The 27,961-nt window shown below is 40.4% G+C and overlaps 5 protein-coding genes and 4 long non-coding RNA genes across 19 annotated transcripts; 2 read left to right on the forward strand and 7 right to left on the reverse strand.

Moving 5' to 3' along the window:
* Window positions 1–595: 595 nt before the first annotated feature.
* Window positions 596–1,478, reverse strand: LOC124341855. The gene is made up of 5 exons (XR_006918633.1): window positions 1,329–1,478; window positions 1,176–1,253; window positions 1,038–1,087; window positions 837–975; window positions 596–746 (listed from the first exon to the last, which is right to left on the reverse strand). It is a non-coding gene; the product is annotated as an uncharacterized LOC124341855 (long non-coding RNA).
* A 355-nt stretch (window positions 1,479–1,833) lies between these two features.
* LOC124344313 lies at window positions 1,834–4,467 on the reverse strand. 9 transcript variants are annotated; one of them, XR_006919666.1, is made up of 9 exons: window positions 4,295–4,466; window positions 4,143–4,216; window positions 3,950–4,065; window positions 3,745–3,869; window positions 3,567–3,674; window positions 3,348–3,498; window positions 2,931–3,283; window positions 2,643–2,865; window positions 1,834–2,563 (listed from the first exon to the last, which is right to left on the reverse strand). It is a non-coding gene; the product is annotated as an uncharacterized LOC124344313 (long non-coding RNA). The 9 variants fall into 9 exon arrangements; XR_006919662.1 differs by having other exon boundaries at window positions 3,950–4,216; window positions 4,295–4,467; XR_006919663.1 differs by having other exon boundaries at window positions 1,835–2,563; window positions 4,143–4,463.
* Window positions 4,468–5,382: 915 nt separating this feature from the next.
* Window positions 5,383–9,219, reverse strand: LOC124342110. Its single transcript, XM_046795080.1, has one exon. It carries the CDS (start codon window positions 9,217–9,219, stop codon window positions 5,383–5,385), a length of 3,837 nt encoding a protein of 1,278 aa, XP_046651036.1.
* A 2,600-nt stretch (window positions 9,220–11,819) lies between these two features.
* On the reverse strand, window positions 11,820–13,648 carry LOC124341803. The gene is made up of 3 exons (XR_006918614.1): window positions 13,591–13,648; window positions 11,927–12,139; window positions 11,820–11,864 (listed from the first exon to the last, which is right to left on the reverse strand). It is a non-coding gene; the product is annotated as an uncharacterized LOC124341803 (long non-coding RNA).
* A 4,928-nt stretch (window positions 13,649–18,576) lies between these two features.
* Window positions 18,577–19,800, reverse strand: LOC124341679. 2 transcript variants are annotated; one of them, XR_006918566.1, is made up of 5 exons: window positions 19,613–19,800; window positions 19,434–19,545; window positions 19,204–19,350; window positions 18,967–19,136; window positions 18,577–18,890 (listed from the first exon to the last, which is right to left on the reverse strand). It is a non-coding gene; the product is annotated as an uncharacterized LOC124341679 (long non-coding RNA). The 2 variants fall into 2 exon arrangements; XR_006918565.1 differs by having other exon boundaries at window positions 19,204–19,367; window positions 19,613–19,798.
* Window positions 19,801–21,348: 1,548 nt separating this feature from the next.
* Window positions 21,349–22,674, reverse strand: LOC124341878 (peroxiredoxin-6-like). Of its 2 annotated transcripts, none has more exons than XM_046794831.1 (5): window positions 22,484–22,674; window positions 22,295–22,393; window positions 21,863–22,231; window positions 21,710–21,782; window positions 21,349–21,619 (listed from the first exon to the last, which is right to left on the reverse strand). In XM_046794831.1, the coding sequence occupies exons 1-5, from the start codon at window positions 22,657–22,659 to the stop codon at window positions 21,485–21,487; spliced, it is 852 nt and encodes a 283-aa protein (XP_046650787.1). In that variant the 5' UTR covers window positions 22,660–22,674; the 3' UTR covers window positions 21,349–21,484. The 2 variants fall into 2 exon arrangements, with proteins under 2 accessions (XP_046650787.1, XP_046650788.1); XM_046794832.1 differs by having other exon boundaries at window positions 22,295–22,409; window positions 22,484–22,618.
* Window positions 22,675–23,565: 891 nt separating this feature from the next.
* Window positions 23,566–25,984, reverse strand: LOC124344574 (transmembrane protein 267-like). Its single transcript, XM_046798164.1, has 3 exons — window positions 25,893–25,984; window positions 24,091–24,097; window positions 23,566–24,028 (listed from the first exon to the last, which is right to left on the reverse strand). The coding sequence occupies exons 1-3, from the start codon at window positions 25,982–25,984 to the stop codon at window positions 23,690–23,692; spliced, it is 438 nt and encodes a 145-aa protein (XP_046654120.1). The 3' UTR covers window positions 23,566–23,689.
* LOC124344575 (enhancer of rudimentary homolog) lies at window positions 24,826–25,574 on the forward strand. The gene is made up of 3 exons (XM_046798166.1): window positions 24,826–24,929; window positions 25,009–25,217; window positions 25,361–25,574. Exons 1-3 carry the CDS (start codon window positions 24,927–24,929, stop codon window positions 25,458–25,460), a joined length of 312 nt encoding a protein of 103 aa, XP_046654122.1. The 5' UTR covers window positions 24,826–24,926; the 3' UTR covers window positions 25,461–25,574.
* On the forward strand, window positions 25,948–27,917 carry LOC124344573 (probable ATP-dependent RNA helicase DDX28). Its single transcript, XM_046798163.1, has 4 exons — window positions 25,948–26,226; window positions 26,291–26,349; window positions 26,418–26,635; window positions 26,692–27,917. The coding sequence occupies exons 1-4, from the start codon at window positions 26,053–26,055 to the stop codon at window positions 27,858–27,860; spliced, it is 1,620 nt and encodes a 539-aa protein (XP_046654119.1). The 5' UTR covers window positions 25,948–26,052; the 3' UTR covers window positions 27,861–27,917.
* Window positions 27,918–27,961: the final 44 nt, after the last annotated feature.

A 27,961-nucleotide genomic window follows, 5' to 3' on the forward strand; every position in this document is an offset into this window, starting at 1 on the left:
AGCAAAGTAGGCTTCACTTTTCCAACACGCGAGGGATATCCTTCCTTTGGGCTTCCAATAATAAAGTAGGCTATGCCTGAGGGCCCCAAAATGGGACTTCGCGTCTAAGAATTTTTAGCAAGTCCCCTCTCTTTTTTTGCGTCATCTCCCAAGACGCGAAGTCCCATGGGGGTCGCGGCTTCTGTTATCCTCGAGTCACATGATCTGAAATTATTTTCCCGTGTTAACGGATACGGCCGAACTGGAAAATTTCAAATAATTATAACTAATTCACGCATACTTTGCCCACGCTGAAAATTTTAATGCTTATACAGACTATGGGTTCCTATATGAGTATTAAATTTCAGGTTTCTGCCTTGTGCGAGATTTTTGCTAGGGCCTTGAAAAGTTTTAATCTTTAACTTAACTTTATGGTAACAAATTAAAACAAAATCAAAGTTAAATACACCATTCGAAAGAGCGAATTTTTTCCTGTTTTTTCATTGATTTTGTTTTTCTTTGCCGTGAAAGGAAACGATAAAAAAAGGTGAAAATCGCGATTTCGGTATAAAATGTTATTGCTGAACCAGAAAATTTGAAGTTGATTTTCAGCTTCCAGTTTGTTTTTAAAAATCTGATATTTTACACAGTGCATAATTGATGTATCAGGAACACACTGTAAAAAATCAGACATTTCTATTTTTTTCCGCGACGAAAAAATTCGAGTTGGGATGGAATGACCCAGCTATCATTCAATGATCTTCTATCTAGATCATAATTAAGACACGAAAAGTAAAATACAATTAAAAACAACTACCGCTTGTCCAGCAGTAATAAATTAAATAAATCACACTCACCTTTATAACTTTAGAGTGATGGTAGAAATGAGTGTTGTTGTGCTGGTAACAAAGTCTACTTATCAGCCCTAGTCGATAACTATACCCAGGGACTTAAATGAAGGATTGGATTCATCACCCCAACACTATACGCAGCAACCTAGATGACAACAAGATCATTATGATGCAATAAAAATATGTTTTGAAATAACTTGAACTCACTTAGATCGTTTGTTCCAGTAATTATCATGGATTGATAAAATGTTGCCAGCCTAGATGACAACCAAAGACAACCATATTATGCAGTTGAAAAAATAATTGAAATAAACGGCCTATCCATTCAATTCGTTACACACTCACTCAAAATGAAGATTGATGATGTTTCTTAAAAACACCCAGTGACTTCTATCATTGAATGATTCTCCACCTAGATGATAACTTAAGACACAAAAAATACCATACAATAGAAATCGAGCAGCACTTAGTTATTTATTACGAAATAAAAACACTCACGTTCTGAACTATAACCGACAGAGAACGCAGTGTGACAGTACTACTACTTTGACTATCAATTTTATTTTATTATACGGGCTTCAACGCCTTCAAGTCGATTGTCACTATGTTTATATCCCTGTCGTCACGTTGCACGTTGCGTTCCTATTCCTGTCCAACATGGTCGCGCACTATCTCGTCTATGCTTTGCGACGAATCGCATCGTCACTTTTTCTATTGAGGAAAGTCGACTCTTATCGACTGTCTATAAGAGTCGACTTCTCCATTAGAGTGTGCCTTTTTGAATGCTAGCTTGTATTTTTGTAGATTATTGTATTTAATCGTTTGAATGTATGGTTTGAATGTAAAACGTTTGCAGAATAAATTTATTTCAAATTCTCGTGTGTATTTTTGATGAACGGTTGATTTTAAAGGTAAATTTTAAAAAGGTGATACTCTCACTTGGTGCTGGTGCTGGACTAGTGATACTTAGGATACATTACAAAAGTGGTACAGGAATATAAACAAGACCCTTCCAGGTTCGCCCTCGGGTATTAACGGTCATGAAATCAACAAATCAATTACTTGGCTTCTGAATTTTCAGAACAATTAAAATGAAGTAATTTGGAAGATTTTGTTTTATATTAATTTGCGTTTAATGCGTTCTTGATGCTTTTAATTTACGATAAATTGTGAAAACAATTATTTATCCGTGTCGATTTCGCCATGTAAAGTTTGTCTGTATTTTCAGTTTCAAAATATAGTTTAACAGTCAATGATTAAACTTGGTTACAAAAAACGTATTCTTTTTTGGTAATCTAATAAATAATAAATAAATAAATTGACATCGCGTCAAGCACAAGAACTAACCGGAAAAATCTTGATTGAGAATCTTTCAACGAAATTGTAAGATGAAAAATAAACACACAAACAAACAAAAAAAGGTACCATTCCTTTGCTACTCCGCAAGGCGCTTCAATAATTTCATGTACGACGAGAAAGAAAGAAACGCATAAAAAATTTCGATTATAATCTATGACAAGATGAAGTGTGTGTGCCCAACAACAATTTTCAAGTCAGATTGCGGCTCTTGTTACCACAAGTGAGTTTTGTTTTGAGGCATTTGACAAGGACCACACCACCGCCGAGCCGTCGATAATTCATGGTGACACACAGTCGCCATTGATTCTGCTCCGGATCGTAGACTTCAATCGACCTACTGCGTGTAGCTGTCCATTGAACACGGCAAGTTCGACCTACAGAAAGTCCGACAATATTTTATTAGTAAAGCTCCAATTCGCTTCATCGAAGGGCAACAAATCAAATGCAACTTACGCCACTCCTTCTTGAGCTCATTGCCAATATGGGACTGGCATGTGTTGGTGTTAGGATTGCAGCTCTCAGCTGACGAGAGTTCAGTGGCGTCGTCTCGTCCACCTACGGCATAGATTCAGTTGTTGTACACGGCGCAACCCAACTGTTTTTTTCTTGTACGACAACGACAACGACATTGGAGCAACCAAAGTCCATTTGTTCTGACGTGGATCATATTTTTCCACTGGAAATGAATAAATTTTAATAATAGCATTGTCGACAGGAAAATCAAGAGAAGAGATTAATTACTAGTTTTAAGAGGAATCTGGCCATCTGACCCACTCACACGTATCCACCCAGGACGGCAACAGCTACAACTAATCGACGAGTGTTCATAGAGGCGACTTTACTCCATTTATTTTCTTTTGGATCGTAGCGTTCAACATAGTTAAGACAACTGACGCCATCCTGGCCCCAACGGCATACATATAACCATAGAGAACAGCTACACCGACACACGTGCGCCATGTGGGCGCTACCTCAGACGACTAAATTGGTTTGAGGATCGAAGTGTTCTTTGCTATTTAGATATACGACTGACCGTCATGGCCACCAACGACATAGGCATAGCAATAAATCGCTAAGAACAGCAACACCAACGTCTAAAGAAAAAAACAGACATAAAAGGTCTCAGGAAACATGTTTGGAATGTGTTTTGACTCTTACCGCATCACCGCTTGGACATTGGCACAACCAACTTCCATTCGCCCGTTTGCGGATCGCTCGACCGAGGTGATAGCGTTGGAGGAACTGACTGAGTGCTGCGAAGTTTCTTTTCGATTGCAATGCAGCCACTCTCGGGTATGTCGGAATCCATCTAGAATCATACAGAATAAAAAATAATGCGCTTTTAAGTCTCTTTATCGAAAACAATTAATTTTCTACCAAGATTTATCTTGAGATAATCTTCGAATTTACTTCGTTCGTATTCTACACTACAGGCTGCGATACTGTATCGCATCACCGCATAGTCTTGCCATACTGTGAATAACTCTGCAAAATGAATTAAAATAACATAACATTCGAAATGGCCACATTATAATACAAATCAACGAAGACCTACATTCATGCAAATCTTGAGTTTCCGCTTCAATTTGTGGCCTTATCAGATCTGTGCACTGTGCCTAACTTATCCTTGATTTTTTTTAGAGTTCTGGTCTGATGGGGTAACAATAAGGACAGCAGCCACTAAATTATAATAAGTGTTTAGCATTAGAACTTTTATTCAAGAAGTAAAATGTATGTTAAAAGAGAGTAACCTAACTAACCTACTTCTTTGATTTCTTCAAGCAGTGTAAGGGCTTTCTCATATTTTGGAGGATCCTCTTCTTTCAGCAAATACCAAAAGGCTTTGTGTGCAGTTTCTTTTGTTGTTTTCTAAATACTGAAAGAGTCAAATATTATTTCACGTTGAACATATAAAATGTTTTAACCGATGTAGAACGTTTAAACGACGCACACCTCTAGTAAACAGACAGACACAGCAGAGAGCCACAGACTGTCAACAGACAACTAATAATGATGTTGTGGTGGTCCTAAGTCAGAAAAAGCTAACGACTAAATCCGCATAAAAATAAATAAAATTTAGTATTACCAAATGAATCGAAACTTACCTAAACGCTGAGACAAATTACCCTAAGTTTACACAAAAAGTTTGAAGAAAATCGATGCAGTAGTTTAGTTTTCTATAAATTTATTCTGATTCTGAATTAAAGGTTCTGGAAGCCTAGCCAGAACAGCGTACACTCCCCCACATCCCTCCCCCTCCTACACACCCAGACACCCGCATTTACTTTAATGCCTTCTGGTAGTACAAGTACTACCCTCAGGGATAACTGAAGCATTATTTAATTAAAACGTTAACAGAATTTGTTATTAAATATTTAGATCTGATTTAATCTAGATTGCGACGAATCGCACAGTCACTTTTTCTACTGAGGAAAGTCGATTCTTATCGACTAGTCTATGAGAGTCGACTAGTCCATTTGAGTGTGCCTTTTTGATAGCTAGTTTGTAATTATTATTGTATTAAATCGTTTGAATCCAGGGTTTAGATATAAAAACGTTTGCAAAATACTTTTATTCTTAATTTTTGTGTGTATAGTTGTACAATGTTGTTGGATAGAAAACTCGAACACAAGTTTTGCCGGCCAACTCTGCAGCAATCGCTGCACTGAATTGTATTCACAGCAAAAATACAATTAATCACGAACAGTACAAATCGATGGCTTCGGATGAAAGAAGCCGAAAACACACAATCAAATTCTGTCAAAGGACAGCACGAACAAACGAACAAAAATTGAAATAAACGACGACGATGAGGCTGACCATCCAATACGGCTGTTGCGGCCAGACTGGCGAAAACGAGGCGAAATTCCTTGGGCCTCGAATTAGGGGTAGGGTGACATAAACACAATAGAAAAGGGCGCGGGGGAAAGGGCGAGAAAAGCGCCACCTAGAACAAGTAAACGGGAGAGGGATGAGAAAACAAGTTTGGACTTGTCTTAATTTCCGGTCGAGACGAAAACGAAAAATAAACAAATGACGATCGGGCGCCAAACTTCAAATCACGACTCCGTCGTGAACAGCGGGGCCTGTTACTGATTATGAAACAACAGTCATTATCAGAAACACAAAGAACAAAAACAAAAAAAATAAATAAACAATCGAACGAATTTCAGTTTGACAAAATATAGACAAATTATTCTTCAGTGCTAGTTTCCAATAAACATAGCTTGGCCACCGGACGGTGATACTCTCCAGCGGATGTCTTGACGAACACCGAACGGACGACTCCATCAGGGCTGAGGACGACTCTGGTTACTCGGCCAATGGGCCAATGTCCTCGCGGAGAATTCGGAGTCACCACCAAGACGACGTCATCAACAGCTAAATTCTTCTTGTCAAAAAGCCATTTTCGACGATCGGTGATGGTTGGAAGGTACTCTTGAAGCCATCGACGCCAGAAGTGAGTCGACATGACCTGCATAGCCTCCCTATGCTTTCGCGAATATAATTCTTCATCTCCAATGACATCATCTTCGGAATTTGGAGATCCTTGAAGAAGTAAAAAATGATCCGGTGTGAGAGGTTCCGGATCACGAGGGTCCACGCTGACATGAGTGAGTGGACGTCCATTCAATAAGGACTCGGCTTGAATCACAAAACCGCGTAATAATTCTTCCGTGAGCGGCCGAGATTCCACGATGGCTTCTAACGCCACCTTTGCTGATTTCACCAAACTTTCCCAGACTCCGCCGAAATGTGGAGCCGATGGAGGCGAAAAGTGCCACTCAATTTCTTGCTTGATCATTTGGCCGACGACGTTTTGTTTTTTAAGACGCTCGATCCCTTGCTGAATTTCCTTGTTGCCGGCAACAATTTGGGTTCCGTTGTCACTGTAAACTACAGAAGGACGACCTCTGCGGGCCGAAAACGATGCGAAGGCGATCAAGAACGAAGATAAATCAAGCGACGCTGTCACTTCAAGATGCACTGCTCGAGTGTTGAGGCAAGTGAAGAGCAAGACGTAACGCTTTTCCTTGCGACGATAAATAGTGATGTTGCAAGGGCCGAAAAAATCCAAACCCACATACGTGAAGGGGCGATTGAAAGGAGCTAGACGATGTCTTGGAAGCGGGGCCATTAACGGAATGCAGGGCATCGCTCGATGACGCTTGCAGGTTAGACATTTGTATAAATATCGTTTGATGGCTACTCTTCCTTTGATGATCCAAAATCGAGATCTGATAGAGCTGAGAAGTCTTTCAGCTGACGGATGAACCAGTAGATCATGTTCTCTCATGATGATTAGCCGAGTGATTGGGTGTTCATGCGGGAGGATTTTTGGATGTTTAACATCATACGAAAAGGGGCCATTATCAAGCCTACCTCCAACGCGCATCACACCATCTTTATCGATAAACGGCGAAAGTTTCAATAACGGAGAACTGGATTTGAGAGAACGTTTCTTCTCCAGCGCCGCCATCTCTTCGGGATAACATTCCAATTGAGCTGACCGGATGCATTGATTTCCGGCTTGTTGAATAGCTTTGACGCTAAGAAAAGATCCGCGACGTTCTTTGGCTGATTTCAACCTGGAATTGAAGATAAAGCGGAGCATCCAAGCCACGACTCTCATGGCCAGGCCATAATCAGAGTATCTTTCCAATAGAGTGCGGAGCCTGTTTTCAGGAGCGGGGCCGTAGATGACTCCCACCCACTTGGTTGCAGAAACTTCCGGATCATCTTCATTATTGGGCTCCGGTAATTTGATAGGTTGAGGCCAATCGACATCTTCTTGTTTCAAGAAGGCGGGGCCGGTCAACCAACGATCGTTTTCCATTATTTCAGCAGGGAAGAGTCCTCTGCTGCATTCATCAGCAGGATTTTCGACGCCAGGAACATGCCGCCATTCGATCGGACGAGAATGCTCTAAAATTTCCGAAACACGATTAGCGACGAAAGTTTGAAAGCGGCAGGTTTTGGAGGCAATCCACTGAAGAACGGTTTTTGAATCAGACCAATAAAATACTTGGTTGATTGTTATGCGAAGCGAAGATTGAATGAATTCGACAAGTCGCAATGCCACTATTGCTCCTTGAAGCTCCAACTTCGGGACAGTAAGCGGACGAAGAGGTGCCACGCGGGACTTTGACGAGACGAAATTTACGGCGACGACATCAGTAGCGTAGGTGACTCGAAGATAAACAACGGATCCGAAACCAAGAGTTGAGGCATCGCAAAAAGCGTGAAGTTGAATATTCTTGATTTCGTTGCTTAATGTTAGCGCTCGAGGGACTTTAAAATTCTTCAAACAGTTGAGAGTTTCGGTCCATTGATTCCATTGTTGCATAATTGAATTTGGGATCGGCTGATCCCAGTCCACTCCAACTAGCCACAGCTCCTGAAGAATTCGTTTAGCGAGAAGAACGATAGGGGATAAAAATCCCAACGGATCGAAGAGAGTCGAAACAGCACTAAGAATTTGACGTTTTGTGTTGGCTTCCACATTACATTTAACATCGAAGATGAAGTGGTCGCTTTCACTGTCATATAAGACTCCCAAAGTTCTCTCAGTAGGCAGGTCATCAAGATCCAAGTTGAGACGAGGTTGATTGCGATCACATTCTGGAACGAGAGCTAAAACTTGACGAGATGACGAGAGCCACTGATTGAGATGGAAGCCTCCTTTTTTCAATAGTGCGGTGGAATCCTTTACGGCTTGAATTGCTTCTTCTTCCGTGTAAAAGGAATCTAAAAGATTACCGACGTAGAAGTTGGTGTAAATACGTTGGGCAGCTTCCGGAAATTGCTCCCTATAAAGATCGGCTACATGTCGAAGAACTTGCGAGCAGATAAAGGGGGAAGAAATCGATCCGAAGATTTGTCGCTGCATCTCGTATATCGTAGGCGGATTTCTATTTCCAGGAGGACGCCATAAGAAACGAAGAGCCGAACGATCTTCCTTTTTTACGCCAACTTGGAGAAACATTTGCTGGATATCTCCTGATAAAGAGAAAGTTTTTTCGCGAAATAGAAGAAGTGTAGTTCCTATGTCATTGACAAGACTAGGACCTTTCAACAGTACTTCATTCAGAGCCACTCCTTCATGTTTGGCTGATGCGTCGAAAACAACTCTCACTTTTCCTGGCTTCTGCGGGTTGACAACTCCATGATGAGGAAGGTACCAATTTCTTCCGAATGTACCGGTAAGTTCACTCTTCTTGAGCGGCTTGGCGAATCCTTTACTGATGTAGTCGTCAATCACAGCTGCATATTTCTCCGCAAAGGCGGAGTCACGACTAAATTTATGTTCGACGGAATAGAGACGACGAAGAACTGGCAAATAATTATCCGGAAGAGTCACCTTGTCTGAGATCCATGGCAGACCAACTTCAAATCTGGTACCGTCGAATTTGATGCTTGCGTCCAGCTTGTTTCTTGCCAGTTGATCTTCAGCCGATTCTAACGGTTTCACAGGGGTGACGATAGGAAAACTATCAGTTTCCCATAATTTCTCCACTTGACGGAGAAGGAGCTCTTCTGTAGGCGACTCTTGAATACTATAACAAAGTTTTTGAATAGGGAGCAGCGGTTTATCCGATCTGCATACGGTTGTTGCTTCTGATGGTGAAGTGAACTCTCCTACACACGTCCATCCGAACGGAGTGTGAATTCCAAAGGGTGCGTTGATTCCATCAGGAGGACGTCTTTCGTCCATTCGAAGATGAAGCCATTGATTTCCTCCGCCAATCAGAATAGTCGGCTCTCCTAGCGATGCAAGCTTGATGTCGCTTAGATGAGCATATCGTTCACGTACCTCCTTTAATTCTTCAATTGGGCGAGGCAGCTTTAAATACCCTTTCGGTACTGTTGAAACCTTTAGTAGTTCGGCTTCAAACGACCTATCGAGAGATTTGATTGTCACGCTGACTTTCATAGAATCAAACTCCGGATCAATACCATGAAATGTTCCGAAGGAAACTTTTTCCATTTTTCCTGAGCATTTTAACTTTTCTGCGATATCTTCACGCATTACGTTTACAGTTGCTCCAGGATCTAAAAAGGCGAATGTGGAGAAGTCGATCCGTTAGCTGAAATTATCACTGGAACGATGGCTAGTGATGTGTTGTCATCAGGCTCTTTATCAATTGTAGCCATCGCAACTGGCTTATGTTTTGCTGGCGGCTTGCTAGCAGGAGTAGTTGATGAAGACGTCGGGGGAGTCGCAGGAAAAACTCGAGGAGCCCCATGCAATAGAGGATGATGACGTTGAGTGCAGCCTGAAACATTACAAATCAAGGTAGACTCACATTCTGCAACACGATGCGCGCCATTTAAGCACCTAAAACATAGCCTTTTTTCTTTCACCCACTCTGCTCTAGCAGTTAAGTCAAGAGCTTTGAAAGTGTTGCACGATTTTAATGAATGCGCGGCTCCACAATACGCGCATTTTCTTAAGTTGCTTTTTCTCGAAACGGACGGGGATGACGGTGGAGAAGTTAGAATTTGATGAACTGGTGGTGGCGTGTTAGTATGAAACACGAGTGGCTTTTTTCCAAATAAAGATGCCGGTTTCTTCACAAAAGGGCTTCCTTCCGGTTTTCTTTCCTTGAAGGGCGATGCGTGTTTTGAAGAAGTGGGCCGGGTCATCAACTCGCCCATCACCATCTCATCTAACCATTTAGCTAAGTCTAAAAGAGTAGCTCGGTTGGGTGTCATACGATACACTTTTATTCCCCAACTGCTGCGCAGTCGCTGGGGTAGACGAGAAACTATATGCTCCAGCGTCATTCCGGATTCCAAATCTTGCTGGTAGCCGCCGGTTCTCAATGCGTGCATAGCACCGTGAAGAGTCCGGTTCAATTTGGCCAAGGCATGAGGATCGTCGTCGCGGATAACTGGGAGATTCATGAGCGCCATTAAATGGCTTCGAGCCACTACTTGAGGTTGCCCATAACGTTTCTTCAACTCTTCTAACGCGTCAAAATAAGTTGAAGGATCTTCCAAATATTCGGCTATATACGACCGAACTTCCGACGAAAGGAGTTGCTTTAAGAAAGCATGACGTTGTGCATCTGATGGCACTACGTTGTGTACCATATCTCGAAAAGACGATATAAAGGTTGGCCACTCCTTTGGATCTCCATTAAACGGCTCGATTTTTATCTGGGGTAACGCGTTCATTAACCAATTTGGACTAAATCCGCCCAATCCAGGTGTTCCAGCTCCTGGTGTTGGCAAACGCCGGTGAATCCAATCATCACTGCTACGTCGTCCAAGCGGCGGTGGTAGATGAGGAGTAAAACTCATCGGCGGCGTCACAGGCGGGTGGTTGAATCCGGGTTGGACTGGTGGAGGAGTATAGGGCCGCCCAAATGGCGTAGGAGTCGGGTGACCATTTCCTGGTTGTGGTTGATCCGCAGTATGAAATGAATCCTGATCTGGTATCGTCGATCGAACTGAAGAAGCGGGAGAATTTTGCCGTTGGCGAAGGTAATCATCAGCCAGTTTTGAACAATCCCTGGCGCGAATCTCAAATCCTATGATGTAGGCGTAAGGATTATCAAAAGGATCATTATTATCGTGCAAAGCCGTATTATGGTCTAAATGGGCCTGTCGAAGTTGTTCCATACGCCGACCAATTCCCACATTAAGATGGTTCACTATAGATCTCCTTCCTCTGTTAATGACGTAATTGGCAAGCTCTTCACATTGTTCTTCAAGGACTACGGCTAACGTATCCCGTTCAATCCGTGTGCGTTCGACTGCCATCAATCTTTCTTCCGGAGTTAAAGGATCTCTAACTGATTTTCGCGAACTGTGGTGGCTTCCGCCTAATCCAGTATCATCTGGTACTCCAGGGACTTGACCAGTTAAATTTGGCATAGTCCTACCAGTTGTCGATTCTGATGTAGCCATGATGAAGCCGAAAGGAAATTATTCAAGTTGACACTGCCAACAAAAGGCGGACAACTTTCGATGAAACGATGTAAATCGACGTGCCTGATAAGGTGTCGACGATTTATCTAAACGAAATGTAACGACGAACAAAATTTAAATCGACGCGCCTCAAAAGGTACCGACGATTCAATTAAAACGAAATACAACGATGAACGAAATTTAAATCGACGCGCCTCAAAAGGTACCGACGATTTAATCAACGCTAAGAGAGAAACGATGAACAAATTAGAATTTTAATTTCACTTTTATATTGATGACTTAATATCCATCAAAGGATAAATACATCAATCAGGAAAATTTATTTTCTGTTGACGATACGATGAGCCTTTTCGGGACGGAACACCTCGCTGGAAGCGACGTGACGGACGGCCTTGGTCTTCGTGTTTCGGATTCTCCAATTTCTTACTGGAGGTTCTTGTTCCTTCTCGACTTGGGGCTCTTCTTCCGGTTGATAGTCGCAATCACCAACTTCGCTGCGCACCGTGCAATCTTCTAATCGCGCAATGAACTCGTCCTCTTCGGATTCCGGATATCCAGGAGGTGTGATAGAGCGTTGCCGAAGACGAACTGGCCTGGGACTGTATGGATGATAAAAACGATCCTTTGGTGGAATGAATTCGGCAGGTTTCACGACGGCCGGACGAGACGAACGAGATGGAGGTTGCTTGTTGACAACCGGAATTCTGGATCTACTCTGACGATCTTGAGCTGGACGAGCTTTACAAAAGGAGATGAAATTTAAAAAACGCACGAAAATTTTAAATTTAGAAATTAAATACGATTAATTTCAGGATTCATTTTGGCAGCTTGTTGCCTTCTTTGTTCCACAATCCTGCGAGTGGTCTCTTCAGCTCGTTCATGAAAACCGACTTCTCTGTCAATTATGTGTTGACGTTGGAGAAGGGCTCGGCGGAATAGTTTTCTTCTAAGCTTCCACCTGGCCTTAGAGGCCGGACTGTTCTTCCCGCGAGGAATGGTGAAGCTGCAGATGGCTGGATGAAAAGGCGAAACCAAAAAATTCGATTAATTGACGGCCCTAAACAGGTATCGACAATTAACTGCACAAAAGAAACGATCCGAAGAAATGTAAATCGACGCGCCTAAAAAGGTTCCGACGATTTCATTTATAATAAACGAACGAAAAGATAATGCACGAACGAAACGATCCGAAGAAATGTAAATCGACGCGCCTAAAAAGGTTCCGACGATTTCATTTATAATATACGGACGAAAAATTAAGAATGACGATTCAAATCGACGTGCCAAAACAAGGTATCGACGATTTAATTGAATAATTACGAACTAGATCCGCTTTGCCGAAGCGATCTAGCAGAAAAAGACGCAATGACAAAATAGACGATCGATGAGTGAGCTGGATAGCTTTGTGTGGCGATCCAGCGACGAAAAGACGAGACGAATAATATACGAGGGACGATTATGAGCTGGGCAACTTTGCCGAAGCGATCCAGCAGCGAACGGACGAAACGAAAAGTAGACGAGGTACGATGATGAGCTGGATAGCTTTCGTGGCGATCCAGCGGTAAAAAGACGGAACGAAAAATATACGATGAACGATGACGAGCTGGACAACTTTGCCAAAGTGATCCAGCAGCAGACGGACGAGACGAAAGGTGGACGATTATCGATTATGAGCCGGACGGCTTTGCCGAAGCAATCCAGCAATAAACGGACGAAAGACGAGTCGAAGATTAACGATGAGTGAGCTGGACAGCTTGCCTTGTCGATCCAGCAGCACAAGAAGACGAATCGAAGGTATACGATGAACGATTACGAGCCGGACGGCTTTGCCGAAGCAATCCAGCAACAAACGGACGAAGCGAAAACGACGATGATGAGCTGGACAGCTTGCCGTGTCAATCCAGCATCAAAAAGGAAGAAACGAGAAGTAGACGCGCGATGATGAGTGAGCTGGACAGCTTGTTGTGGCGATCCAGCAGCAAAAAGGGACGAAAAGTCGGCGCGCGCGATGGAAAAAATGAAAGATTACGATGTGAACCACTTTGCCGTAGCGGTTCAACAGCAAAAAATATAAAACAAAAGTCGATGAACGATGATAAGCTGGATAGCTTTGCCAAAACGCTCCAGCAGAAAACGGACGATGGAAGACGCGAATGATGAAAAATTGAAGATTACGGCGTGAACGACTTTGCCGTAGCGGTTCAGCAAAAAGACACAGAAATTACGGGAAAATTACGGCCTGGCTCTTCTTTGCCGTAGCAAAAATGCAAAACAAAATTTACGGAAATGGTGATAACGGCCTGGCTCTTCTTTGCCGTAGCAGTACAGCAAAACACACACAAATTTGGGCAAATAAGAAGAAAGACGAGAAATGACCTTGGAATCGACGCGCCTAAAAGGTACCGACGATCCCACGACTGACCAACCTCAACAGATCGGACAAATCAGCCAAACGGATACTCACAAATAAATGAAGAAAAAATAGGCGGCACGGCCACCAAGATTCACGGCAACCGGATGATATGGGCCGATCAGATGCGCGAACACGGCCACAGGGATGACAACGGCCGTACAGCAAAAAACGACCGCGGGGATGGTGTCGGCCGAACAGCAACGCAGAAACCGGCCACGAGGGAAGATATCGGATGAACAGCAACGCAGAAACCGGCCAGGAGGGATGATAACGGCCGTACAGCAACGCGAAAAACCGACCGCGTGGAAGATATCGGCCGAACAGCAAAACGGGAACACGGGAACACGGCAGAAAAAACAGGAAACGGCACGGAAAGTTACCAGGCTGGTGATGACGATGAAATGACGGCAAGCACGATGGGAAGGCTTTCCCGGTCGATGCACCATAAAATGTTGGATAGAAAACTCGAACACAAGTTTTGCCGGCCAACTCTGCAGCAATCGCTGCACTGAATTGTATTCACAGCAAAAATACAATTAATCACGAACAGTACAAATCGATGGCTTCGGATGAAAGAAGCCGAAAACACACAATCAAATTCTGTCAAAGGACAGCACGAACAAACGAACAAAAATTGAAATAAACGACGACGATGAGGCTGACCATCCAATACGGCTGTTGCGGCCAGACTGGCGAAAACGAGGCGAAATTCCTTGGGCCTCGAATTAGGGGTAGGGTGACATAAACACAATAGAAAAGGGCGCGGGGGAAAGGGCGAGAAAAGCGCCACCTAGAACAAGTAAACGGGAGAGGGATGGGAAAACAAGTTTGGACTTGTCTTGATTTCCGGTCGAGACGAAAACGAAAAATAAACAAATGACGATCGGGCGCCAAACTTCAAATCACGACTCCGTCGTGAACAAATGTGGTACAACTTGTTATTCTCAACGCTATATAAGTAATTGATCGCCCCGCCCCCCCTCCCCGCAGTTAAATACATATGCGTGTGTTCATATTTCGCTTATTCTGACTTTAAATTTTGATTCAGCAAAAAAAGTTGACTTGTAATTTGAATTGTAATTTTCATTAATTTTCGTGGTTCAGCCGCATAGAAACGTGCGTGAAAGTAAAAATTCGTTCGCAGTTAATTACACATGCGTGTGTTCATTTTAGGCAAATTCTGACCCGATATTTCGATTCAGCGTCAAAAGTTGATTTAGATGTGTAATTTTCATTCATTTTGGTAGTAGCCTGCGGGATTTGGTTTTTAGCGATCAAATTTTTTTCTGAAAAAAGTCCGCCCTGTTACAGTAAGCCAGTTACTGCGCTTTTTTTTCTATAAAAAAAGTGTCGTAAACCAATAACTCCCGCAGGCTACCACCAATATAAATGAAAATAACAAATCTTAATCAACTTTTTACGCTGAATCGAAATATCAGGTCAGAATTTGCCTAAAATAAACACACGCATAAGTTATTAACTGCGAACGAATTTTTACTTTCACGCACGCTTCTATGCGGCTGAACCACGAAAATTAATTAAAATTACAACTTTTTACGCTGAATCGAAATTCGAAGTCAGAATAAGCGTAATATGAACATACGCATGTGTATTCAACTGCGAACGAATTTTGATTTTCACGCACGCTACTATGCGGCTGCACCACGAAAATTAATGAAAACTACGATTCTAAGTCAACTTTTTTCGCTGAATCGAAATTTAAAGTCGAATAAGCGAAATATGAACACACGCATGTGTATTTAACTGCAGGGAGGGGGAAAGGGCGATCAATTACTTATATAGCGTTGAGAATAACAAGTTGTACCACATTGTACAACTATACACACAAAAATTAAGAATAAAAGTATTTTGCAAACGTTTTTATATCTAAACCCTGGATTCAAACGATTTAATACAATAATAATTACAAACTAGCTATCAAAAAGGCACACTCAAATGGACTAGTCGACTCTCATAGACTAGTCGATAAGAATCGACTTTCCTCAGTAGAAAAAGTGACTGTGCGATTCGTCGCAATCTAGATTAAATCAGATCTAAAAATTTATTAACAAATGCTGTTAACGTTTTAATTAAATAATGCTTCAGTTATGTATATTCCTGTACCACTTTTGTAATGTATCCTAAGTATCACTAGTCCAGCAACCAGCACCAAGTGAGAGTATCACCTTTTTTAAATTTACCTTTAAAATCAACCGTTCATCAAAAATACACACGAGAATTTGAAATAAATTTATTCTGCAAACGTTTAAAATTCAAACCATACATTGAAACGATTAAATACAATAATCTACAAAAATACAAGCTAGCATTCAAAAAGGCACACTCTAAAGGAGAAGTCGACTCTTATAGACAGTCGATAAGAGTCGACTTTCCTCAGTAGAAAAAGCGACGGTGCGATTCGTCGAAAAGCATAGACGAGATAGTGTGCGACCAGCCTGTTCCTGTCACATATCTCTGTATTACCGTCTGCTGTAAATAACAGCTATTGAAATTCTGTCAAAAAGTAACAAGAACTCCGTTTGATCAAACGCCTGAATCGATTGCAGCCAAATTTTCAGAAAAAGATGTAAAAAATTGTAAGCTACCGATTACATCCATTGAAATGCAATTAAATTGTTGATTACAATCAATAATTGCAAAAAACTAGTGCATCCATCTATGTAGTGTTACGATAACTGCAAAAAGCCATCTGTGTAGTGTTACGAGAACTGCAAAAAGCCATCTGTGTAGTGTTACGAGAAAACTGAGGGTGCCCATGTAAAAACCATACCAATGTATACCACCATACTGTAAACGAAACTTTGACCAGTAAGGTTAGATCTATTGCCACGACATATGTCTTGGCGCGACGGTCGAAGCTGTCTATTGCCACGAAATCTGTCGTGGCAATAAAGAGAAAATTGTCTACTGTAGGCAGCGTACGTACGCCGCAAGGTACCCGAAGGGGATGTTAAGGGTACTAGTTGGTATATAGTAGTATTGGTATAGTTTTATAAAGGCAGCGGCTCTTCCCTAGCAAGACAAGTTTTCTGCTATCGAAAAACGGTTGATACAAGGTTGTAGATCTTTTTACGCTGATCATTTTTCATGTATGGTTTAGGGTGTGCAAATGAGCGGGAGTGCCCGTAAAACGCGTTCAAAGTTTCGAGTTTTACGGGGCTGACGCGCAGCCCACGCCGGCCAGAAAGGGGGTCGAGCGGGGGGGGGGGGGGTGGCGCGTACCCATGGCAGAGGGGTGAGTGAAGGGGGGTATACCTGGGCCATACTATAGGAAAACATGTTTCCCCATCTGCTCCCATGTCACCGGTGGTCTAATGGTCAGCAGCCAGGGCTGATATGTCGAAGGACCGAGGATCGAATCTCGGCCAAGTCAAAAAGAGAATTTCAAAAAGATTGAAGTTTTGAAATTTTAAAATGGGAATAGCATCAGTCACTGCTATATCATGCGGTCACATGTTGCATTACACAAAGCTATGTTTGTGGGGAGCTACCATACGGCTCATGCTTACCCTCATTTCACACATGTCAACGGTAGCCTTATGGTCAGCGACCCTTGCTGCCATGCTAAAGGTCCGGGATTCAAAACTCGGTTGGACTAATTCGATTTTTAATAAATTAAATTTAAAAAGCTTCCGGAGTTGATGGAAGTGGAAGATCGGAGTAACAAAGTACCGAGGATCGAATCACGACCAAGTCAAAAAATAAATTTTTAAAAAATTTTAATTTTTAAATTTTAAAAAGACAATAGCACCTGTCACTGCTATATCGTGCGGTCACATGTTCAATTGCATAAGTCAATGTCTTAGGTAATGGACGGCAAGCTATCATATGGCTCATGCTTTCCGTTTCGATATGTCACTGGTAGTCTATTGGTCACCAACCCGGATTGATGTTTCAAAGGATCGAGGTTCGTATCCCGGTCAAGTCGGTTAGGAAAACTAAGTTCAATTTTTGAAAAATTTAACTTGAAAAGCTTCCGGAGTTGGTAGATTGGAAGATAGATTGGTGAAGATAGGTATCTTCCACTTCCATTAACTCCGGTATCATGGTAACTCATGGTAACTCATCTGCATGGTATATCATGCATCATGGTAACTCTTCACGACCGCGAAAATATCGTGATGACTGTGGAGAGGACAATGGAAGAAAGTAGGAATGACGAAGAGCTTTTTAAGTTAAATTTGTCAAAAATAGAATTTGGTTTCATTTTGTGTGATTGTTTCGACCGGGATTCGAACATCGGTCCTTTAGCATGGCAACTCGGATTGCTGTCCATTAGACTACTGTTGAGATATATAGTCGAAGGGAATGCATGAACCGTATGGTAGCTAGCCATCGATAAGCTAAGACATTGGCTAATGAAATGCAACATGTGACCGCATGATATAGAAGTGACTGATGCAGTTGTCTTTATAAAATTTCAAAATTCAATTATTATGAAATATCTATTTCGACTTGTCGTTCCTCAAGAGAATGATATAGCAGTGACTGATGCTATTCCCATTTTAAAATTTCAAAACTTCAATTTTTTTGAAAATCACTTTTCGACTTGGCCGAGATTCGAACCTCGGCCCTTCGACATATCAGCCCGGGAAACATGGGCTAGTATAGTATGGCCCAGGCCGCCCAGGTATACCCCCCTTCACTGACCCCTCTCCCATGGGTACGCGCCACCCCCCTCCCCCGCTCGACCCCCTTTCTGGCCGGCGTGGGCTGCGCGTCAGCCCCGTAAAACTCGAAACTTTGAACGCGTTTTACGGGCACTTCCGTTCATTTGCACACCCTAAACCATGTATGAAAAATGATCAGCGTAAAAAGATCTACACCCCTGTATTAATCGTTTTACGATAGCAGAAAACTTGTCTTGCTAGGGAAGATGCCCTTAGTTTCCGGAAGAATGTAATAGGCAGAAATCGAGAAAGAGATGAAAAGCATATTTCCGCATGTTTCTATCCAAACATTGAATACAAATTCAATTCCAAAAAACCTAATATGATATGGCGCGGCGTAAGGGTAAGGCGTGACTTTGGTGCGGCGGAGGCTTCGCCCCGCCACCCCACGTCACACCGGATCTTGTTAAAATTAAATGTAAGTAACTACCTATCAGCACTTCTTTTACTGGAGATTGATAGCGTTCGGTGATAACATACAGTGACTTCTATTCTATCCTACAATATTACTCCAACAGGATGATAATTCTGAAAAGAAAAATAAGACAAGCTAGAGATGGTCCAACAATCAACGGCGGTACTATATGCTTTTTCTTCGATCCTGGGTCATTCTGGTCATATTCAATAGAGACGATGCTGTCTCCTACAGGAGTATTAGAACTAAAATTTTGATAATTAAAAAAATATGACATATGTTGGTTATTCAGCTGCATGTATTAAAATTTTTCTTGTTAACCTTCGACTTTCTTCCATCAGAACTGTGGGTAATCTAGTCGAAGAAGCTTCACTGTTCGATAGACTGGCTAAAGACGGTCCAACAATGAACGATGGCACGCTTTTTCTTCAAATTTGCGGCGTTTTCGTCATATTCTATAGAGACGCTGCTGTCCCAAAAGAGTTCCAGAACTAAAAGTGTTATTAATTACAATCAGTAAATTATCCAGCATGATGCCTTATCATTTGTCTTGTTAACCTGTGACTATCTTCAATCGTAACTGTGGGTCGTCGAAGAAGCATCAATATTCGATAGACAGGCTACAGATGGCCCAACAATCAACGAAAGATATGGCACTCAGACGTTTTTTTTCGTTCTCATATTCAGTAGAGACAATACTGTCTTCTATAGGAGTATCAGAACTAAAAATAAGTGTTAAAAGAGTCCGTGAAACAACTAAATTCATGACTTATTAGTTGTCAAATTACCTTCTAGCTTCTACTGGTTTCAGTGACTAGTAGGTTTTTTACAGGTTCTCCCATAAGTTCGTTTAACTGATGACAGCGTTAGCTGCGAAACGCCAGCTGGGACTGGGAGATCCTGTTGAAATCGATTAACGATAATTAGACAAATTATTATTGAAAAAAAATAACTATAGAAATAATACCCAATCGACTTTCAAATCTCTTAAACGCTGAGACCTTTTTTTCAGAACTAGGTAGTGAGTTCTTAATTGGAGTAGCTACTTCAATTTGAAGCGGTACAACCCGCGGGCGGTGGCCTACATATTTATGGAAGCGAGTGTACTACTACTTTGACTATCAATTTTATTTTATCATACGGGCTTCAAGTCGATTGTCACGTTACGTTTATATCCCTGTCAGCTGTCACATGTCTCTGTATCATCGTCTGCTGTAACAGCTATTGAAATTCTGTCAAAAAGTAACAAGAACTCCGTTTGATCAAACGCCTTAATGGATATCAGCCAAATTTTCAGAAAAGATTTAAAATATCCTCAGCTACGTAGTAGAGTTATTGAAATGTAATAAAAATGTTGATTACAATCAATAATTGCAAAAAACTAGTGCATCCATCTATGTAGTGTTACGATAACTGCAAAAAGCCATCTGTTTAGTGTTACGAGAACTGAGGGTGCCCATGTAAAAACCATACCAATGTAAACCATACTGCAAACGAAACTTTGACCAGTAACCCTTCGGGTAATTGCCACGATACGCCTATACTTCCTCTCTGATCTCTCATATCGCGGCAATAACACGAATTTTGTCTATTGTCACGACATGCGTTTTCGTACTAAGTTCCACAGAAGATGTTTAGGAAAACTACTAAATAGGGTAAAACTACATGTGCATAATTCCCGCATCATTTTTCTTGTCAATTATCCCGTGAAACTCAACCTTTGTTGTAATCTCCAAATAAAAAATTATCCTCTCGACGGAGAATCGAACGCCATGCTATCGCATGGTGGCATTCATCGCTGCCCATTCGGTTATCACTGCTGGACAATATCTGTAAAAAACTTGACATAAATAACCTAACCTAACCTAACCTAACTTAACCTAACCTAACTTAACCTAACCTAACCTAACCTAACCTAACCTAACCTAACCTAACATGCGTGAATGTCTAATTTAAAAAAAAATTATGTCGTGGCAATAGACAAATTTCATGTTATTGCCACGATATGAGAGTTCAGAGAGGAAGTATAGGCGTATCGTGGCGTGTCGTGGCAATAGACAATTTTATGAGTCATAGTTTCGACCGTATTGCCACGACATCATGTCGTGGCAATAGATTTGGTAACCCTTTTTCGGGTAACACGACATTAAATAAGAACTTTGGGTGTTTGGTTGATAGATGGTATATGAGTCAAGTCGGCTTTATTCCCCTTCTCCGAAAATTAAAATAAAACTTAAATCTTTTTTCATTCTAAGTTTCGTTACAAATGCTTTACGTAGTTGGAATCGCCTTTGAAAGCTCTATTTAACGGTCTATTTTTACTGAATGTTTCTGTAAAAAAGCCCACCTGACAGCCTTTAACACGGCGAGATTGGACTGAGTCCTTAATAATTAATATAAAGTAGTCCAAGGTAGTGGTGAGTGCCCGGGTGTGGGAGCAGGAAATTTATATGAGGTAAAAAAATTTAAAATATGATCAGCTAGTAAACATTTATTTTTTTTTACGCGTTCATGCACACCGTGTTTTCTCATACTCTTGCAAATATTCTGAGACACTTGGTAGTGCCACTAAACGCTTATTATTACCGTCAATATTTAAAATACCGTCTAGAAGTAATGAGCTTAAGTTTAGAGGAGATAACTCAGAGACAAGGAAAAAGGTGATAAAAGTTGTGTCTAGCGGAGTTAAGCAAACTGCAATCGTTTCGAGAATTGAACGTTTTATTGTTTGGTGTTTTGTGAATATAAAGAAAATGTCTTCGATAATAGTTGAGAGGGAACCAAGAATATAGCATTTTGAAAGCTTCACCCAACAAAATATAGTTCGACCAAAAATGTCTCACTGATCAGGACAGGGTGTTGTACGAAGATAGCCTTTGCCAGACGGTAAGGTTTGTTGTTCCACCCCTGCGGGAAAGAGTTCAGCTAAATCCTCGTCTTTAACCGTGGGCAATACCATACAATATGTCCCATGCTGTTCACATTTTTCGGAAGATAAACAATGGTTAATTTTCCAAACATAGTCATAAAACATACCATATCATAAAACAATTTTTAATCGTACTTTCCAGTCAGCCGGAGTAGCAACTTTATACTTGGCCGTAAGCTGCACAGAATCAATCACGCGTAAAATTTCGCTGTAATAAAAAATCAACATGACCTTATTAATAAATGAATACATAATTTCAAATATTTTAACAGTAGCTTTAGTCTTTACTCAAAGTTGCGGCCAGTTGTAGCAGGATAGAGCAAGGATAGTTTCAGTCTTTTGTCAGGTCCAAGAAGGAATACAGCACGACAAGTCAAAGGCATTCCAGTGGCATCTTTTTCATCTGGATCAATCATTCCAAATTGTATAGCTAACTCTCTTTTTTCATCAGCAATTATTGGGAAAGTAAATTTGTCCACTTTGGAATGTGCTCTAATATCTTCTATCCATTTCAAGTGAGATTCAACACCATCACATGAAAGAGCAATCAGCTTAACATTTCTTTCTTCAAATTTGTCTTGAAGCTGGGCAAATCTACCAAGCTCTGTAGTACAGACAGGTGTAAAATCAGCAGGATGGGAAAAAAGAAGGCCCCAGCTGTTGAAAAATTAAAATTATTGCAAATTTAAATACTCAATGTATAATATGCTCTAATTTTACGAATCTCCAAGCCACTCATGAAATTGGACTTGTCCTTGAGTAGTTTCAGCTTCAAAGTCAGGGAATACGTCTCCCAAATTTACCATTTTAAATAAATAGCTGTATTTAAAAAAGACTTTAGATTTACTCACATTTTGAAACAGATGTCATTATGACACAATATTTGGGATTTAATTAATTTTTCTTTACCTAATTGTTAGCCGTAAATTAAAGTTCGATACAGCGATAAGGATAAGTGATCGAAATAGTGTAGACGTGTGAAAAGGAAATGAATGAAAAGGAAAATCAGGAACACTAAACAGGCTGTGTTGCGTTGTGATCGTTGTGACAGAGACTACGAATGTAAAGACTGAAGTCGGTCCCATAAGCCTGAGAGGAACAGCTTGGGCGATGCCTGAGCTTGCCGCTAGGGCGCAGGTCAATAGAGCTGGAGAATAGGCCCCGTTTCCCTACTGATTACGTGCTTCACACACACGGGATTTGCGAATGTTCTATTATTATTATCCATTGCCCTTCACGATGACCCGTGAATTATTTCATAATATTTGAAGAATTTGAGGGTTAGTTTTTCCAAGACCGGTTTTTGAAATGGACGGTGGGCGGGCTGTCCTGCCCGAGCTCTGGTGAAAAGCCGGCGACCCTCAACTAACCCTCAAATTCTTCAAAAATTATGAAATAATTCACGGGTCATCGTGAAGGGCAATGGATAATAATAATAGAACATTCGCAAATCCCGTGTGTGTGAAGCACGTAATCAGTAGGGAAACGGGGCCTATTCTCCAGCTCTATTGACCTGCGCCCTAGCGGCAAGCTCAGGCATCGCCCAAGCTGTTCCTCTCAGGCTTATGGGACCGACTTCAGTCTTTACATTCGTAGTTTCTGATAATACGGATAATATATGGAGAGACGTTGTCGACTCGTTGGATCGTCGCTGTATTTTCTGTTTTCTGTTTTTTTTTTATTAACCTAACCCAGCAGCAAATGACCTTCAGAGATGTTGCCACAATGCTTTCATTAGGCATTCATTTATAATTAGTTCACTGACGGCATGCTGACGCAGTGACATTAAATCTAAGAACGACGCACGTATAAACCTTTAAAATAATAACAAAGACAACCATGAACCATCATATTAATGGATCGCGTCACCGATCAAATTTAACAGACCACGAAATCACTAGATTAGTAGATTCGTTCGTAGCTTATTAATGTTCTATGCGTGCAGTTACTTCATTGCACAAAACCTGCTTTTAACAATCCAAAACAAATGGTAGATAATAAATTTATATTTTTTGCTTATTAACTGTAACCACTAAGTGCTGTAGTAGAAGAGAAACACAAAAACAAGACATTCTGCATTAACTTATCAAGATCAGTAAATGGGGAAGCTGAAATTTATATTAAAAATATCGGTGCTACGTGTTTTACGTTCGATTTTGTGACTATGTCAGTGATAAACTTCAAGCCAAATTGCAAACCTATAGGCAAAACTATAAGGCCGATGAGGTAAACAAAGTATGAATAAGGTGGAGTGGAACCAATTGGGCAGATCCAAATTCCATGTCTGTATCCATCCCTCCAATGATGAGTCCAAGTAGCAGTAACAATAATTACAGACATTTTGAGAAGACAGATGGAATGAATTATGATGGAAAGTAAGGCCAATAGTAGAGCAACAACTGTAAACAGACTTGTGCAATGTAAAACTGGTCTGTGAGGCAGAGATGTAGCTTCCTGTAGAAAATGGGATTTACTCAGATTAAAAAACTTAAACTGGAATTTGTATGAATATTTACTTCAAGACTGGTAGTTCCAACAGCCAAAAAATGATCAATATCAATTGAAGAAGCCATTGATCCGCATATAATAATGGCAACAAAATTAATTCTTTTATTGAATGACACATTGTCTACATAATTCCACGAAAGTGATGCTATAAGGAAATGAGTGGCACTATCAGTTATGCATTTAAGTAGTAACGATATGTAGGGGTACATGTACTGGGTGATAGTATCCCCAGCTATAGCTGTAACTGGTATTACAAAAAGGTTAATCCTTTTATAATGCTTCATTTTCTTCATTTTACTCTTCATTTTTCCCGACACAAAATTTAACGGAATTCTTATGGAAAACTGGTTGCCATATAAATTAAGTTTAAACAAAAATTACGTCTCACTTTAAGGCATAATATATACAGATAGCAAAGCAAATTGGGCACTTCTGTTTACGATTTCCCGATTTAATTTTTCTTTATTAATAATGGTTAGAGACGGTATATTATATTTGTTTTGCTGGTTTGTTTTGAAAAGACGGGCAGTTGCCATATTGCCCCTAAAGGCTAAATTATACTATCTTTATTTTATTCGTAAAATAATTTTGATACATGTCAATTTAAACTTCTTTAAAAATTGTAATTATTTTAATTAAATTTTTGGAAGTTAGATATTAACGATTTCTGACTTTATATCTTTTTATTTGTTTCTGACTTCATTGCGCGATTGCATCTATTTTGAAATTATGCAACGTTTTAACAATAGGCTTCTCCAAAAAACTGCACTGAAAGTTTTCCGAGAAAACAAACCTGGATGCGAATTTAAAGATTTTAAAACAACGTTCCAAGACAGAAACAAAAATGGTTAGTTAATTTGAAACAAAAACGCTTCCTGCTGTTGGAATTGATAAGTTAATGTATTTTTCCTATACCACATTTTTAGTCTCACACGATCTTACTAGTCCAGCCCGGACCCAAGCCGGAGACGAGAACGTATTCTGATTATGAATCAGTAAACGAATGTATGGAAGGTGTTTGTAAAATCTACGAAGAGCATTTAAAAAGACTGAATCCAAACACTCCTAGCATCACATATGATATCAGCCAATTGTTTGACTTCATTGATCAGTTGACCGATCTCTCCTGCCTAGTGTAAGGGCTCATTTTATATTATTGAAAAGACACCTTTTGAATTAATGATTAACCCTTAAAAAAATATAATTTTCAATTATTTATTTCATTTCATTGATTTAAATTCTTAAAGGGAACTAATTCCATGTTTATTTTTATTTCAGGTACCAGAAGATCAGCAATACTTATGCTCCATACAATAAGGACTGGATTAAAGAAAAAATCTACATTTTGTTGAGACGTCAAGCAGCTAAAGCTCCTTAATGGGAAATTTCATTCATCTTTCCGTTTATACTTCTGTTTTTCTCTTAACCCCGAAATTGTGACGTTCAATAAAATGTTTCTGACAAAGAGGCAGAACAATCTTAAAACTGTAAATGTGTTGGAAATTGCAATGATTAATTTTATTTCTCCAACTTGTTTTGAAACAGGTTAAACCTCTTTTATCACATTTTATAATATTAAGCTAAGGCCTAAGGCACGGATATGCGTCATTCGGACGTCATTTTCGTCATTCAGTCTAAGGGTCTAAATAAATGAATGTCGCAAATCCTACCAAGTACAAGTAAATAAATATGTTAATTGTTTTTTTTATTTGTATGATGATGTTTTGTTGAACTTTATTACTTAGGCAGAGATCATTTAAAGGGGACAATGATGTCCATGAAATAATTCTCTAGAAACAGTGAAACTTACATGGAAGACCATCTAGAAAGCTTAAAGAGAGTAATGAAACATCTGTTGTGTCGGCTGCAATGGTGTGTGCTGTACATGTGTGCATCGTGCATCCAGCTTATTTATAGGTATAAAATTGAGCAAGTTTAATTTACTTCCTATAAGAAGCAACCAATTCAACATGGAACGATTTCTCGTAATGAAGTCGCTGAAATTATTTAGTCGTGCAATATCGACAGTTTCAAAACCAGAGACAATCACAATGCCAAGAAAATGGCACAAAAAAATGGTAAAGGATTTAAACGAAAGACAAGAACAGGATAAATTGAATAAATCTTACAAAGGAAATCTCAAGGTTGGTTCAAAAATTTAAAAATGTTATGAATTTGTTCACTTTGATTTAATTTATTTATTCTTAGGTATGTATAGTTTCTTGCAAAGATGCCAATTTAAACCATTATTCAGGACAATCTTATGGGTATTATAAATTGTTGATTGAATGTAAATAAAATAGTATGTTTATTCTTAGTTATCTCCATGTTGCAGGAAATTTGATAAAGTTCCTTTGACATCAAGAAGTTGGGGTCATCGTAAAACAAATGGAGATCACTTTGTCATCAACAGTCAAGGGCCAAATCCTTCTATACTTAGAGATGAAGAAAGTGATTTCAGCAAACTTCTTATCAGTGAATTACTTACTGAAAACTTGACAAAGATGGGTTGCACTAAACCTACTGTTGTACAGAAGTTAGCAATTAAATCAGGTTATAAATTATGATATATTAAGTTTTATATGTGATAATAACTTTTTTTCGTTCAGTTTACAGAGGTGAAAACACATTGATAGCTGCCGAAACAGGCAGTGGAAAAACCCTTAGCTATCTAGCTCCAGTCATCCAAAAGATTTTGGACTACAAAATGTCAAAAAATGTTGTTGAAGGATCTTCAGCAAAGCCACTTAACGCCCCTTTGGGTCTTGTAATAACCCCAGGTCGAGAATTGTGTGAGCAAATCAGTAAGGTTTGTCAGTCTTTAATCGAAAATCTACCTATCAAAGCACAGTGCGTCACTGGAGGACGACTCAAAAGAGACATGTTGAACGCCGAATTCGCAGAGGTTGACATATTATTTTCCACCATTGGCGCCATCAGCAAGTTGACAACCAACCACATTGTCCGTCTGGATCAGCTGAAGCATTTGGTGCTTGATGAAGCCGACACTCTACTAGACGATTCCTTTAATGAGAAAGTTTCCCACTTTCTCCGCAAATGTCCACTGCAAATTACTCGTCCGACTGAGGGAGTGTACCAAGGTGTACAGGTGGTGATGGCCAGCGCAACAATTCCTCGCAGCGCCGAAGAAATTTTGTCCCAGGTCATTCCTTTCAGCAGTTTCAACAAAGTTACCACCCAACAACTCCACCGTCTCTTGCCTCATGTTCCACAAAAATTCGTTCGGATCTCTCATTTAGATAAGCCGGCTCGTCTCTTGGAACTAGTTAAGAAGGATGTTTCGCGGAATCTTCCCGTTATCGTTTTTAGTAACAGATCGGACCGTTGCGACTGGGTGTCAATGTTTTTGAATGAAAACGGAGTTTCATGTGTCAATCTCAACGGTAACATGGCGCAACATTTCCGGGTTGGCCGATTCGAAGAATTTCTGACTGGCAAACAAATGGTGCTCAGCTGTACAGACGTTGTGTCCCGCGGATTAGACACTACAAATGCCCACCATGTAGTCAATTACGACGTTCCAAATAATATCAGCGACTATATCCACCGATGCGGCCGCGTTGGACGCGTGGGCCGCCCTTCCACTGGAATAGTGACCACTTTCGTTTGCCATCCAACTGAAGCTGAACTCGTACAGAAAATCGAATATGCAGCGCGAAAAACCCACGAAGACGAACTACCAAACGTCAACGCAAACATTAAGCGTCTCATTAATAGCCAAGTGTTGAAAAAACACGATAAATCTTTGCTTGTCTGATTTTTAGATTGAATTAAGCGTTTATCCGATGAATACATTGTGATGTTTTTCAACAGATATCTTGTTTGTTTCTCTTTTTTTTTCGTTTGCTCTGGTATTAT

The sequence above is a fragment of the Daphnia pulicaria genome, chromosome 6, assembly GCF_021234035.1.
Source record: "Daphnia pulicaria isolate SC F1-1A chromosome 6, SC_F0-13Bv2, whole genome shotgun sequence".
In the NCBI taxonomy this organism is placed as follows: Eukaryota; Metazoa; Arthropoda; class Branchiopoda; order Diplostraca; family Daphniidae; genus Daphnia; species Daphnia pulicaria.